The sequence below is a fragment of the Ceratosolen solmsi genome, unplaced genomic scaffold (assembly GCF_000503995.2).
Source record: "Ceratosolen solmsi marchali unplaced genomic scaffold, CerSol_1.0 scaffold13, whole genome shotgun sequence".
NCBI lineage: Eukaryota > Metazoa > Arthropoda > Insecta > Hymenoptera > Agaonidae > Ceratosolen > Ceratosolen solmsi.
In genome coordinates this window covers 9,172,318-9,188,818 of record NW_011948418.1, presented here as the reverse complement: position 1 = coordinate 9,188,818, position 16,501 = coordinate 9,172,318, and the positions used below count along the sequence as shown (strand labels likewise).

Sequence of the window (16,501 nt, the reverse complement as noted above, 5' to 3'; positions counted from 1 at the left end):
ATAAAAGAAAGTTTAATAATAGACTTTTAAATAATCAAAAGGGACAAGACCAGATTGTCTATGAAATTATATCATTTTCGAAAATGTAAGAGACTTTTTGCTATGATAAGGGTTAAACAGATATTTAAATTATTTATCAGTATAATTTATAATAATAGTGCCACGATTGAAGATTACAAAAAATATATTCATACAATAATTATTGTTCAGAAAATTTTTTTTCTAATTTTCTATCTCCTTATATTTATTTCAAAGTCAGTTGGATTTCATCACAGAATACAATAAAAAAATATTTCATACGTAAAGCTGTAACAATCGCTTTGCATATGTTGTATTAGAAACAATAAAGTTAATATTTAATTTTATAATAAACGTATTATTGTGGAGTTTCTACAGTACACGAGTATCGATGTTTTATAAATACTTTTATTAGTTTATGCGGGAATTCCGTGCGTCATTTTAGATCGTCGATACTACGCTTTTACTATTGTATAATTTTTAAAATTATTTAATCACTTGTATTCAATATGAATTTAATCATAATATTATAAATATAATATTTAGTAAGAAATTAGAGATAAAATTCTTATGAATTTTAGCATTTAATCAATACATTTTTATGCAGAACATTCTTTTGTTATATTCACAATAAAAAATGTGATTAAAGATTAGATTAGACACCTATTTTCAATAGAATAAATAAAATATGGGACATTTAATAAACATCCCGCTGTCATTATTATTTTCTTTATTTATTTAATAGAAGAAAATGTTCTTTCTTATTTTATATTAAAAGACAAGAAGAAAGATTTTATTTTAGTGCAACCATTTTTACGCAAAACAATGTATAGATTGTTTAGTAATTATGAAGACTCGATGAAAGCATGCAAAGGTCACTAATAAATTCAATGATTAGAAACTAAAGTCTTACTTATGTTATTCTTAGATTATGAAATTTGTCAAATTGGAATATTATTATAAGCTTTTAGTGAAAAATATCTTCCAATATCACCTAGCTATTTATAAAAAAATTCCTACGTTTCCTTTATGAGCCGACAATTATGCTTAACTTTATGGCATTCTGAATATCATAAATAAAATACATAAATATTGCAGTCAGATATCATTGTTATTAAACGTATAAAAGAACTTGGGAGTATATTGAAGTATTACACAATCTTTTTAAAATAATGTTTATATCTCTCTTCGCATGGATAGTCGATTTTTGAGAAATAACCTGTCGGCATCACTAGATCCTCGACGATTGCTAATTGCAAGTTGCTCGATTATATAAATAGAGGTAGACGGTCGTTAAAGAATTAATTCTTTTAAGAGGAGATGCAGATATTGTAAAAATAGCTGTCATAGATACAATACAGTGAAAATAAATAATAACGTATTTTGTATCATGAAATGTAGTCATCGAATGAAATTTGCTAAGATAATTTCAGTTAATCCTGTAACAGCAAATAAAGTAACAAAATTGAAAATCAATAAACTTACGTTCGTTCATCGGGGTAAATTATTCAAAAAAATTATACACTTAACAGAAATTGTAATAATAGTTCTTACTAGAATAAAATATGTCCAATTATTGTTTTTTATTTCAATAGTAAATGAATAATTGTTTTAATATTAGCATAGTTGGTAATAGATATTAATGTTAATACCGATATAATTACAAATTTCAAATACAATTAAAATTATTTTAAATGTTTTGTTACACGGTCATTTTTTTATACGACCATTTGCAAATATAATATTCAAGAAGTGCGAAATACTAAATTATAATTTTGCTATAATAGTAGGATGTGTATGTGCGTGCACGCGCGCGCGCGTAGAATGTTCTCCTCCCAAAAGACCAAATTATTGGTAACATTAAAAATATTGTTATAGCTCCTGTTAAAATAGATAAAGTTAATAATAAGATAAATATAGTTAAGAAAATCGAACGGGCCAAAATTAAATTTCTTCTAGTGTAATAGATTTTATGCTACGCATTGTCGAAGTAAAATGCATTTCACTTTTATTATTGATAAAATTTCAAAAATTGATAACGAAATAATTACAAATTTAACTTAACTAATATACTTCGGTGATTAATTTAAAATATAAAATTAGATGAGCAGATCATTTTGGTAAGAACCAACATCTCATTGCTTAATTCGAGAAAAACTATATTTTTACCATGTAATATTAAAAAACTTACATATTTCTTTATATAATATAATAACTCAACTATAGCATAGACAGAGGATATATAAAAAAAAAAAAGAAAAAAAATTAAAGGTCGACTCATAAAAACTTGACTCCTTACAATTGAATTATAAATTTGAACATTATCAATTATATAGGAAATGTAAATTTTATTCAAATAGCTATTAGTAAAATTAATAATATATTACTTGCTTATAATAAAACAGTAGAGTCGAAATGTATTAATAAATGTTGTAGCTTATTCACGTGGTTTATTTTTGACATAAATATCAATATTGATGTTGTTTTTTTTCTTTCCCAAAATTTATCTTTATATATTGAAAATGCCGCTGCCATTGAACGATGTCATTAAGCATATTAGATTTAATATTATTTTCAATCGGAATATTTTCTAATAAATAAATGAACAGAAAGTTCGCCAAATTTTTATTAATTTAAACTTTTCAATGATTTCAAGATTGTAATTATTATAAATATTCACTTAAGCTTTATCTTATAACTTATAACTTATAATAATATAAATTAATAATTAATAATGATGTATTATAACGTATATTACAAAATATATATGTTTCCTCTTTATTATGCAGTTAAATGCTTTATATGTGTGTATAAAAATTTATTTTCAATGTTTTTCAAATCAAATAGTGACATTAAATATAATTTTCTAATGCTGTTTTTTAATTATTGAATTCAAGTAAATCGATCATGATATACTTAATTTGCCCAAATGATCCCAAATGATCATTTTATTCCGATACTTTATTTATTCATATTTCATCATATAATACAAAGTAAGCATTACTTTAATTAAAATTTTACAAGCAAACGCACACAGGCATCAATTAAAGCAAATAAACATTGCCAATCTACAAGTGCCAGCAAGATTGATATCCACTTTGGTTTCAAGATGGCGTCCTTGTCGAATTGGTCATGTGGGTGGGTGGAGAAACACTCAAGATCCCCGTATCGCAAAATATCTTATGATAACTCTGCAAATTTTTAGATAAACGGATATAAAAATTTGATCGTCCCTCGTAATCGAATTAATCAAATAAGAATAAATTTGCCAATGAAAATATTGGACAGAATTATTATTTTTATTAAAAGATGAAATTTTGATGGGTTGTGACGTTTGGCGGTAGAAAAATCATTAAACGATCATCTAATATATTGTACTGTTAGCAAAGTTAAATCACGATTATTTGTCAACCTGTATAACACCTGACATTCCCAAACTACTATCCTTGTTGGATCCTTATCCGTTAATTTCAACGAAATGAACGCCTTAACAGCCGATAATGTTCTTATTAATGAAATTTTAATGAGATAACTGTTAAATGGCGCTTGAGCCGCAACATTATCATTGTAATATCAGATTTAGGAAATGCGACAATGTCTCGTAAAGCCGAAAATTTACGAATATCGAGATCGTTCGAATCATTCGAGGAATTGAGAGAAAAAAAAACAAAACAAAAATGGCCAATTTATCGTTGCAGCGCATCCTATCTCTCTGTCCCATGCATCTTGATGATATATGATGATTGATAGTATTAGGATAGTCGAATTATCAAAGCAGCAATTAGTAAATACAAAAGGCTACGTAAAGTGTCTGTCTTTGTTACCTATGATTAGTAGTGAGTCTCATCTGTTCGATTGACTTGTCCATATTTTCCTATGCATTGTATTTATAAAACTAGCGACGCACGCGTAATGAATATTATAAATACGAGTTTAAAATAAACTTTAGTTACGGTTAGTCTTTACTAAAGTCACTGAAAAATTGTCGATACGTACAACTGCGTTAAAATTTAAATTTTCGTCACAGCTCGCAGCGGGGATTTTCTTTTATGGATTTTAATAGACCTCTTGTTATTTTTCGGTTATCGTTATCTTCATTTTTCCAATTTTAAATTCCTTTCCAAAGTTCCATTTTGATATATCGCGTGACATTATTATTTTAGTCAACCATTTATGTTTGCAAGTTTCGTGGAAGGTGGGGAAAGTTAGGGAAAAGTTAGTTAAGGAAAATTTACATATAAGCAGCATATCTCTTATTTCTCATTTTTAACTACCAACATATCTCTCTCATTCTACACTCGATTGCATTTACTTTAGTGAGACAAGTATCGAGTAGCTCTACCTCTAAACCTCCTTTCTCATGGTTTTTCACTTGGTTTTCTTTACCATAAAACTTTTCGGACTATCGTGAAAGTTTCATCTCATAATATGCAGAGTGTGCCTCTTGATTAAGATTAAGTAAGATTTTGTTAATCGAGCAGTGCCGTTCGATGAATATAAGTAGTGAGTGAATTTTGATTGGACATCCCGTGTAAGTAAGGTCATAATAATTAAGTTTATCATTTGCGCAATATTAGTATGATTTTCAAATGCAATTTATTTCAACATATATGCTGAATTGTAAGCGTCGCTTTCTATATTAACGATAGGACACACGACGATAAACGTCCAATTTATGTTCCATTTGCGTTCCTTTAACAATCATTTAAAGCCTAAAGCCCATTCATGGCGCGCGAGTTGCTCCTTTTCACTTCCTTAATCGTCATAATAACTTTATTCTTTATTTGACAAAATTCAAAAAAAAAAAAAAAAAAAAAAAAAAAAAAAAAAAATTATAAAGCATCGTCTTAATTACCATACGCAAGCGTCACGTGTGTTAATATTATTTAGTTTAGAGTGAATCTTGCATCGATTGATGTTTTATTCCTTATTCTGTATTCCCTTCTAGGAGTCGTAGAGTTAACCGCACTATCGTTCGATTTTGTTCATTTATAAAGTTTTTCTTCATTAAGTACCGCGCGCGTTATATTGATTCCTTAGGTAGAAAATTATTGCCACTTGTTAATTTTTTCATTAGTAATTTTATCATTCGTTATTCATATTGCGTTAGTTACATATTAAAGTAAAGATAATTAAACGCAATTTGGAAATGTGTTAAGAGTTGGATGTGCTATGTGTTGGACGTTGCTGTGGTAGCTTAGTGATGTATCCTCGCTAAGCTAATCCATTGTGATAATGAACCCAATGCTTTTGTCATGCCTGTGCCACAAATGATTCACACGCGATCTACTTCTCCTTAATCTGACCTGCTCAAACGAATTAGTTGGATGTGATTTTGGCTTGTTTGGCGTAATTCAGGTGTTCAGGTACTATACAATGATTCGATATGCCTGCGGACTTTAGGTAGTTTTATGTAGAGGAGAGGGGAGTAGTACTTTAGAATCGGATTTTGCCTTTTGTTTATTTATGCTAACACGATTACAATTTGGAGTCTTTGAATTTTGTCAGCGATGATATGAGTATATGATTCGTTGTATCGTCATTACGGATTTATAATTGACAATGTCTGAAGTTTGTATACAAGATTGAGCGAATAGATGAATATTTGAATGAAAATGGCAATGTTCTTCTTAGCGATACATTGATTAAATTTGAATTTGAAAAAATTGTAATCGCATTAAATTACTCTATGCGATTTTATTTAGTTTTGTTAATTAAGACCATAATGATATTAATTATAAAATAGTAATTGATTCATACTAATGGCTCATTGATTTCGTAATGAAATTGAAAATTGAAATTAAATAAAAAAAAGGATAATTATTATTATTTTTTTTTTCTTAGCCAATCACATTAAATACCACATATAGTTATTATATTTCGGACATATATGATCTCTTCATAATGGGGTTATTCGATTTAAAAAACTTAAAACTCGAAGGGAGGCACGACAGCTTAAGTTGCATAAAAGTTGTTGACTATTTCATTTCCGATTTATGTTACGTGAATTATTTACTTTAAAGCTCATAAAAGAACGTGAAATGTTAACAATTATTATTACATTTTATGCTACTATATTTTTTAAATTTAGTTAGTAGAATACGATGTTTTTTTTTTTTTTTTTTTACTTTATTTACTTTAACTCGTAATTTCATCGCACAAAAAAGTTTATTTTTTATTTTACGTCAAATAATGTGTTAAATTTGAGTTTTAGTAATGAAATTACATGCTTTACGTAAGAAAATCAGGCACCTAATTTTGAAACTGATGATTTTTCTGCCTTTACAGCTTTATTATTGATTTTTTAGAGTATCCTAGTACTAACGAACACTTAAATTTATCAATTTATTTACGTTACATTTTTATTCTAAAGAAATAAATATGTCTAATGTTAACGTGAACGACAGGCTATTATTTATTGGTAAATAAACGATTAGTTGCTATTAAAATTTATAATATATAGTGCCGTATGAATAAAATTGAAGAGATAGAATCGAGAATATACGTAATACATTAAAATATAACTATATTGCAAATAGGCAATACGTGTAAATATTATAAATAAATACTTAAGTAAAGTTTAATTCTGCTTATTCATTGAATACAATTAATTGATAGGTTTATTTGTAAAAAAGAAAATAAAAAATCATTTTTTATCATCTTGCATTATCTATATTTATTTGGATGAAACGCTAGTTTTGTTAAAAAAACAATATATATATATATATATATATATATTTCCAAACAATAAATAAATTAGGAATTTTTCTAATATTCTTTATACGTATATGACATTCGGTTTTAGCAAGGTAGAAAATGAAAATTGACTATCTTTATTCACGAGAAGGTTAAAAAAATATGCTAACAGTTAATTTTTCTACTAAAACGAAAGTAACAATAATTTAAGCTTATATAATGTTCAACAGTTTACTTTTTTTTTTTTTTTATCAAACATTATTTAATTATTATGAATGTTAAGATTGACCCGAGGGCAATGATTTCAGTCCTAGTTATTGATTAATATTTTTATATGAATATGATATAATGAAAAATTCGTCCTTGAGGAATAAAGTAAAAATGTTATTCTATCATTTAGAATTAAATGGGATTTTCAGTTGAAGTAAAAAATTTATGTATTTAATAAACTTAATAAGAGACAAAGTTTTGTTTAGTTTTGTTAATCCATCATTTATGAGAACGAATGCCCGTCTTGATTAAAGTTGTCGTGAATTTAAAAAAATGAATGGCCTACATTCCAACGTGATTTTCTTTAAAATACTCAACTGAAAAGTTAGCCGCCCAGATAATTTTTTTAAGTACGATATATCATCGTAAAAATAGAGTTAAACAAATAATATATAAATGTTTAGTGGCATGAATGTATTGTAAAGTTAAGAGCTTATTGCAGTAACTCTTGACTTACATGGGAATCATTGTTAATTGCTGTTTATAGAGAATGGAAGAAGAAAACAATGGGTTGTTCTGCTTTAATTAATCTTCCATAACTCCGCAATTATCTATTATGATTGAATTTCGTTAATGGTCGTGCACTGTTTACTGTGTCCCTAACTTTCTTATATCACCGTTCATTTAACATGTACTTGATTTTATAAAGCTTATTTATTATTATGGCCTTTTTATAAGCTCTTGCTAAAATTGAATTACACTTTTATAAAATAGAGGAGCTTACGAGATTCGAGATTCGAGATTCGAGATTCGAAATTAAAGGAATGATTTTAAATGGAAAATTCAAAAGGATGTTAATTTCGTTAGCTAGTAAAATCCAAATAGGCGGCATTCCACGTCAATTGACGTACAAGACACGTGTCCCTAAGATACGACAAATGTGTGAAAAAGTGTGATTGACATCGAAGGACCGGAATATTCTAATTCTGTCGGGATTATAATGCCGCCGATAAAGTACAATAGCGCGAGCCATCATCCCAAGAGGTCCTCGGCACCTCCGAAACAAATAATCCTCGGCTTCAGCTCAGTTTTAGATCGGAAAGACTTGGCGTATCCTCGAAGTGGGAGGTCAGCGACGCGCAGACGCGCTCGCGGGCGCCATACTGGCGATTCTCGGAAAAAGTCCGGGACGGCCGGGCCACGACCATAAAAAACGGCGCCGATGGGACGACGAGTCGAAGCTTCCGGGAGAGGTGAAAGCGCGAGGGAGAAGGACGGCGTCGGCGTTGGGTGGCGTCGGGTGGCGTCGTCGTCGTCGTCGTCGTCGTCGTCGTCGTCGTTGTCATCGTCGTCGTCATCGTCGTCGTCGTCGTCGTCGTCGGCGGTAGTGGTGGCCGTGGCGGCGCCGCTGCGCGCGCGATTTTTCCCCGGGCAGATAGTCGGATTTTATTCTGCGCATGGAAAGCAATTTTGCCCAATCATAAATAGGGCTATTGTGGGGGGATACGACGCCGCGTCCCCGGACGTGTGTGCGCCTCCTGTCTATGAGAGAGAGAGAGAGAGAGAGAGAGAGAGAGAGAGAGAAGGATGCTGGGCATTTCGTACGCGAGGTACCCCGAGCACAAATGTTAACCAGATAGAGGCGTCGCGCTTTAGAGCGAATATCGGTCGTGACGACGACGAGCAGCGCGTTCCCAATCTCGACAACTTAAGTGCGTACACGCGGGCGACATGTAGTTCTATACGAGTGCCAGCATTTCTTCTTGGACAGGGACGAGGAAGCGGATTCTGGGTGTACAAGCAACTTCTGCCTCCGAATTAATAGAGTATCTATCTATCCACCCATACACTTACGTTACGTGCGCGCGGCTATTTTACTCGGCTATCTCACGGTGTTAACACTGCTCATTTCCCCCGCACCGAATGATTTATGACGTCAGAGGCTCGATCGTTTATTACACGTTCACGCTCTTGAACGCACGCACACACGCGCACGCACACACGCGCATAGGCACACAAGGATGTATGTAGAAACTTACGATCGTATGCACATATATAACTGATGCATGTATTCCCCCCTCCCTCCCAACCTCATACACACACGCGCGCTCGCACTTACCCAGGCACACCTACACAGACGCACCTGAACACGCCTACACACACCTAAACGCCTGCACACACGAACAGCATCTACACGCGCGAGTTTAATGTATTTTGCTTCTGAATATTCATGCATGTGTGCGCGCTTTCACCATTGAACGAAAACGATGAAAAGCGCATATGCACGTATTTGTGCGTGAGCGCGGGCGTCTATATCGACGAACGATCTGTTGTTCGACCAACAATAAAGCATTGTTTTATCGAGTATTCGAAAATTTTTAATAATCTTATTAAATCTGAGCTGAAGTTTCTTTATTGGAATTAAAGTGATTCGTTGCCATTAGGTTTGCAATTAGCCTGAGATTATATGCTTATGCGAATTTGTATTTATTGACTTGGGAGGGAAAATAAACAAGATGAAAAGAGATTATTACAAATGCAACTCGGTCTTTGTGCTCCACTCAACCGTGCATGCGCGGATATGTACGAGGTAGTATCTTATTTTCGTCATAGAGAGGCAATGATAATAATACTATAGTATATTTATCTTTATAAAAATTTAATGTTTTTTCTCGAGAAATTGCGGAAAAAATTTTAATTATAATTATTAATGTATATATAATAAGGAGGAAGATACTTGCTAGAATAAATAAATATATGTGTGTGTGTGTGTGTGTGTGTGTGTGTGTGTGTGTATGATGATTTGAAAAGAGTAATTATTAATTCAAAATATAATTCGATATTATAAATGTTATTTAAAAATTTACAAATTATTATCTAATATTTCACGATATGTTATATGCAAAGTTTTGCAAATAATCATTCGTTATAATTGTTTTAATTTTTAATACACTATATAGGCATATATACACTAGATATTGTAATATCTAAATATCTAATGATAAAATAAAATAATAAATAAATTATATTGAAATGATTTTTTAACTTAGGATGTTATTAAAATTTATAATATATACGTTATTCGACATATCTCGAACTTTCCATTGAAATTATTGATTATTTATTTTTTTTAATGCACATTATTATTCATCGGTTCGAATGCCAGAAATATTGAATAATAATATAATGTTTGCCACGATTATCTATAGTATCCATCTAATAATCTCTAATACGTAAAAAAAAATGTTTTCTTTATTCACATTGAAAAATCGATGATCGGTCATTAGGAATTGAAATAAATTTATAATTATAACGCGGAATAAATTGCAAGCTAATATTTTTGTATTGTATGAAATTTTAAAAAATTTTATACAATATTTTGTGAAAATGTTTTTCGAAAATATTTAATAAAATCATGACCTGATATGTAAAAATATTCGCGCGTTTGTAATAAGTTACAAACAACGTACAAATGCTTGTAATAAGATGTTTTAAAGTCATAAGTATTGCTTAGATGTTGTTAAACTATACATAATGAGAATAATATAAGTCAATAAAGTTATATTATATTTTTATTTTTTCAATTAAAGGTACGGTTTTATAATGATAAGATTCTTTTTCTTATTTGAAAATCAAACTTTGTAGGACACATATTTATTGACTGGATTAACTCTATATATTATTCAAATTTCACTGAATTCATTAATTTAATTGTCATTCTAATTAATTATGTATATAATATGTGAATAAATGTGTCATTTACTAAATTGATAATACATTGTTTGAATGTTTAAAGTTCTATGGAACTAAGTATATAGGAGTGGAAATAGAATATCAGTAGTATAATCGCGATGCGGTCAAACATGAATTAATTTTATATTTGTATTTTAAATACTAATTATAAATTTAATGAATACGTAATTATATTTACATATAATTTAAATAATATAAAGCCGAAATAAAACGAATTTATAGCTAAGTAACTAAAATCGATGTTATATATTTTTTGTTGTTGTTAAAGCAGCAATATAATAAATAAACAATAAAAATTAACGAAGAACATATATTTGTTAGATTTTATCAAAAATTTTTAATGTACAAAGAAAGTAGTATATTATTTAAGTGAATTCATTCATTCAATAACTTCAATATATTTTTATCTGATAAATATTAAATTTTAAAGCGAGAAAATTATCAAAAATTATGCGAATTGAAATATATGGGCTTTTAGTATTATGTTATATAATCCCAGAATTGTGATATAAATCGATATAACGAGTATATTTAACAGTATGGTTTTTACAAATGAGAGCGAGACAGAGATTGAATGAGAAATTTTAGGGGACTCGAGCCTTATTTATCCACCAGCTGCATCGACAATTTTCGTCGACCGCTCAAGTTTCGTAGTTTTCTCTTCTTTCGTAGGCCCTTGGGGCTCTTCGTAAGGAAGTATATTAGACTCGGGTGAATCATCATTAAGGAATTATTCCCTTATGTGACCGTCCTATAACGCGATTCGTATTGGACCTGGTTTTTCGGAATCCAATGCTTATGCTTTGCCCAATTGTTTTTTTCGACTGTTCTCTACTGATTCTTCAATGATGTTGATAAAACACAACGGTAATTTTCCATCGCGTTCTTTATATTTCGCGAAGTTATTGCGGATGATGTATTATTTTGTTTACGTTATTCGTCATTAAACAACGAGAATGATAGTCATTTTCGAGTCGAATGGAAGCACGATGAGATGTATGGACGGACAGTTCCGTTGAGTTGCGTAGCCAAAAGGTAAAATATGTCTGGATGACATGTATGACAATTGCTATTACTCTTCTAATATTTTGTTTGAGAAATTTCATTATTCAAGTTGTCGAGACCATCAAATAATGTTGATCTTTAAATAATTAATGGCTTTTTATTATAACTTCGTACAATTTTTTATTATCTTATAGCAGGTGAAATGTGATAAAAGATGAAATAACATTGTAAGATAATAGAAAATAATTAATTATTACAGATGTCTGATGAATTATTTGGAAACTAATGTTTCGATACAATATTTCTATGATACTCCACACGAAATATTTATTATAAGATTTGTAAAAAAAAAAACTGTCTACCTTTATTTTTCCTTTTTTTTTTTTTTTACTACAATTTACCCCACACAAAAAAGCCATTATCATTGAATTTCAAATTATATCGCAATATATTTGGTAATGGAAAAATAATATGTAAATACACGATTAATTTGATAAATTTTATCTTTTCCAAAATTATAATTAAATTTAAATATTATAGATTATTATTATTTTTTAACATTTTATATTATAATAGTTAATACGAGCTCATAATTTATATAGCAAATATCATACCGTCAAATTGAGTTGCAAAAATAAGATTCTTATATCAACATTGAAGTAAATATTATTTAGCAATATTATAATGATCTAGAAATTTTCAGAATCTTATATAAAAATTGGCTGGCAATTCTGATTGCCCTTATATTTACAGTTAATGAACGATTATTCAATAGATAGAGTTAATACAAACGCGCATTGATATCATAGAAATTATCTAAATGGAATATTGTTAGAATGGAAAATCAATATAATTAAGTTAACTCCATTATTCTTGATTCGATACTATTCTTATGGGTAACTCATAATGAATACCATTTTGAAAATTATACAGTATAACTAACAATCCGAGAGCTTTATTAAAAAATAATTTGAAGTGGCACAATTATAAGAGATAGTTAAAAGTGTAATAAATTGATGAAGTACAGAGCGTAAAGAAAATATACGACCTCACATACAAGAAATAACTAAATAATACGAAAGAATCTATTGCAATCGATGTTAATGTTATATTAGAATAATGCATTTTACATTTTAGCAACATTTTTAATCGGACAAATATAAAGGAGCAAATATATCACATATATATATATCTACATATATGATTATTTTTGGTATGTCAATACTATTAAATTATTTCAATATTTCGATTTCAATCTCTAAATATGCAGAATAGAAAATACTAAAATTAACGCACTTCAATATTTTTCTAACTAAAATCTATCGCATAGTATTTTATATAAATTCCATAATTTTTCTAATCAATATTCGAAATTCGAAATGAATATAGAACAATAGTTGATCTCAAATACATTGAATTGCAAATACTGTAATTATACAGTATTTTAGAGTAGATTTAATTATTAAAAGGATTATTGTTTTTTATTGTAATAATACTTATATTTCTGGATAATTATGTAAACTGTACATATGCAGGTACATAATTTTCAAATTATGTATTTGATAATAAGTATTTCTATAGGCTCACATAAATTTTCAAATTTTCATTCATAATTATTATTTAACTAATTTTTACCAATGAAAATTAATGTAGTATTGATGTTAATTCTTGTATGGATTTGTCAGATGACAGATAATTTCAACGAGCATTACAAAAACTTATTATTATTTTTTTTCTTAGGATTATTTTTAGGAAACTGAATAAAAATGTAAATATAAGAAACAAGAGTTTTTCCCTATGACGTTCATGATATAATCGACTACTAGTAAATTTAGTACGTAATAAACTATTAGTTGTCGGTTAAATATAAAGATATTTAAAATTAAACACGCTGAACTCGTTTCATGATAAAAGCAAATATCTCGTTCCTAGCAACTGAAATAATTTCGATATATATATATATATATATATATATATATATTACAAAATTTACAAGTATGTGATTTGGCCAGTCAACAAATGGATATTGATTTTCATAAAATATTATTTCTTTTATCTAAATTGATTCTCATATATATATATATATATATATGTGTGTGTGTGTGTGTGTGTGTGTGTGTGTGTGTGTGCGCGTGTATAAATAAAATTATTCCAACACTGCATTATAAAAATCAGTCTAAAAATAAAATACACTCAATTTACTTTATATTCAATCTTTTCGCTTAAATATATATATATATATATATATATATATATATACATATATCTTTCTTTATATATCTCTCTTTATCCACGGTACCATTAGTCGTGAAGTTTTCTTTTACAAGAGGGCGCGTTTTATAAGATGCCGTTTGTTAAGATTCCCCTTTCTTTCAATGAAGCCAAAGCCTTTGTATTGAGATCGAGAAGAGCTTGCAGATATATTTTACATAAAGTTACCGCAGTACTTGGAATGAATCAGGAATATTGACTCGAACGGCACGCCAATCGCCCTAAGAAGCCCTATACGACTCACACTTTGCAAAAATTTAACGAAATCTTACAATTACGTCCGTTATCATACCGCAACAAACTGTAATTTTCATGACGAGCATTATCGAGCATATCTTGGCTTCTCACTCATAGTCGGTGCTTCCTTACCTTTCCGATCGGCATTGCTACGGGAATGTCGTAAAACATCTCGAGCTTTCTACTCGACTCAATCCGTATCTCACCACGATAGTCCAACACTCACGACTATCCATCCTCATTGACACGCAGATGGAATATGGGATCAGAAGCCACGGATTCAGCGTCAACGGTGGCGGTCCGACGCCGAGCAGTTGGCTCGAGTCGGCGATGGCCAGCGCCGTATACACGAATCCCCTGGCGACGGCGTACCAGTTGCCGAGCAGCGCCGCCCTCTTCCTGAACTCGTTGCAGTCTTTGCAGTCGAGCGCCGTGGCGATTGAACTCGCGCGAAAGTCCGGGAGGCGCGACGAGGAGGATGAGGAGGAGGAGGAGGAGGACGACGACGACGTGCGTATCTCCGCTGACGGGGAGGAGGGTCGAGTCGACGTAGGGATGGGCGGATCAACGCAGCCCGATGACGAAACACGACCCGATGAAGACGACGAGTACGAGGAACAGGAGGAAGATGATGACGATGATGAGGGCGATGAGGAGGGAGAAGTGGATGAGGAGGAGGATGAGGCGGAGGATGTGGAGGAGGAGGCGGAGGAGACGGAGAAGGATGAGGATGAGGAGGAGAAGGAGGAGGAGGAGGAGGAGGAGGAGGAGGAGGAGGAGGAGGAGGAGAACGAGGCCAGCGCTGAAAGCTGGGTAGGTAACCGTAGTGTGAGACGATGTTATATTAATAATAATATTCGCGACGTTTGGATGTGGACTTTTGGTGAGCCAATATGGGAAACGATGATCGTAGGTATATAATATTCTGGCGAGTTCATTACGTTTATTTTTATACTTTTTATTTCTTGTACGGATTCAGCTTCATCTTATTACCCGATAATATTGCTCAAAGTCGACTAAATTAACGATAGTATAAATAATTATTGAGATAAGCTTTGTTTCGTTGAAAATTTTGCTCGCTAACGTCGAGATAAATGTCGTGTTAAATTTTAAAGTGTTTTAACCCATTTGGCTTCCCGATTACTCGTTCTACTTTTGAAATTAATAACTTTCCACATTCTGAAGCATATTTTAACGCATAGAGGACAGTTCATTTATGAAAATATCGAATGGTAGTGGCTTAAAATATTAATGTTGTATTAATCAGAATACAAGCGCAATATAAATTTATTATTATGATACATTAATATTATTGGCATATTATTGTAAAAATCATTTGCTGCATTAACAGTGAATGCTTTTCAGCAAAAATGGCTTTATGGAAGAGCTATTTTGTAACATTATTAATTACGAATAAAATATTTATTTACGTGGGAATTTTTTTTTTTTATTTGCTTTAACAAAATATTGATTTGTAATAGTCGTTATTTGTATTATTATCACTGATTAATGAATGAATGAACCGTACAGTTATACATTATTTCATAACCGTATTATTTTTTTGTTGCAAGTTTTTTTCTTCTGTTATCTTTTCTCATTTTAATAAATATCTTTCAAATTACATACTAATTATTGTATAATTGAATTCTTAATGATTTCTCCTTTGTAAATAGGGTCGATAAAATATTTACTAGAAAATATTTCGAACCGAGTAGCCCGCGATCAGATATTTTCATTATCGAAACAATTCGAAATACTTAAACGAATTGTTCTATTGCATCTGCATTTAGTAAGACATTCCTTTGCTCGCGTTGTTTTTGTTATACAACCCTTCGCCCCCGCCCCCTCTTCACACTCCAATTCATTATAAAAATAAGTAAATTGTAACGTTTAAATAAGTAAGTGACGCAGTTATTTAATAAATATTTTTTGGGAGCCATTTTTTGTAATACCATGCTGATACGATTGTAAGAACAATATATCGATAGAGCGCACTTTCCCATCTCTAGGAACCTGTACCTAGCAATTTTCACAAGATTCAGTCGAGCTCTTTTCATTCGTGATTCTGAAAACTATGCAGTTTTGTATATGTAGCGGTCCCGAGCACTGGGGCAACCAAAGTACAAATATCCTAAATAAAATCACGGCAATTCGCGAATAACGCTAATCGCCAAAGGACTTGTGCCGTTTCATAGAAGGACACGCCGATGCCGGTGTTGAGCGGATGGATGCTGAGCGCTTACACGTCGATGCTGGGCAGATTGTCGGCTGCGACGGCCGCCCTTGAAGCTGCTGAGAACTCGAATCTTGC

At 30.8% G+C, this 16,501-nt stretch overlaps 1 protein-coding gene across 1 annotated transcript; it reads left to right on the top strand.

Moving 5' to 3' along the window:
• The first annotated feature begins 8,578 nt into the window (after positions 1-8,578).
• On the top strand, positions 8,579-14,918 carry LOC105360446 (nucleolar transcription factor 1-B-like). Its single transcript, XM_011497340.1, has 3 exons — positions 8,579-8,750; positions 14,443-14,836; positions 14,893-14,918. The coding sequence occupies exons 2-3, from the start codon at positions 14,443-14,445 to the stop codon at positions 14,916-14,918; spliced, it is 420 nt and encodes a 139-aa protein (XP_011495642.1). The 5' UTR covers positions 8,579-8,750.
• Positions 14,919-16,501: the final 1,583 nt, after the last annotated feature.

What these genes read in the sequence shown, in the direction of transcription:
- LOC105360446 (XM_011497340.1), top strand. Translation starts at nt 14,443, where the DNA reads ATGGAATATGGGATCAGAAGCCACGGATTCAGCGTCAACGGTGGCGGT. An exon ending in AGATGATGACGATGATGAGG is followed by an intron (nt 14,837 to 14,892) that starts GCGATGAGGAGG and finishes GATGTGGAGGAG; the next exon opens with GAGGCGGAGGAGACGGAGAA.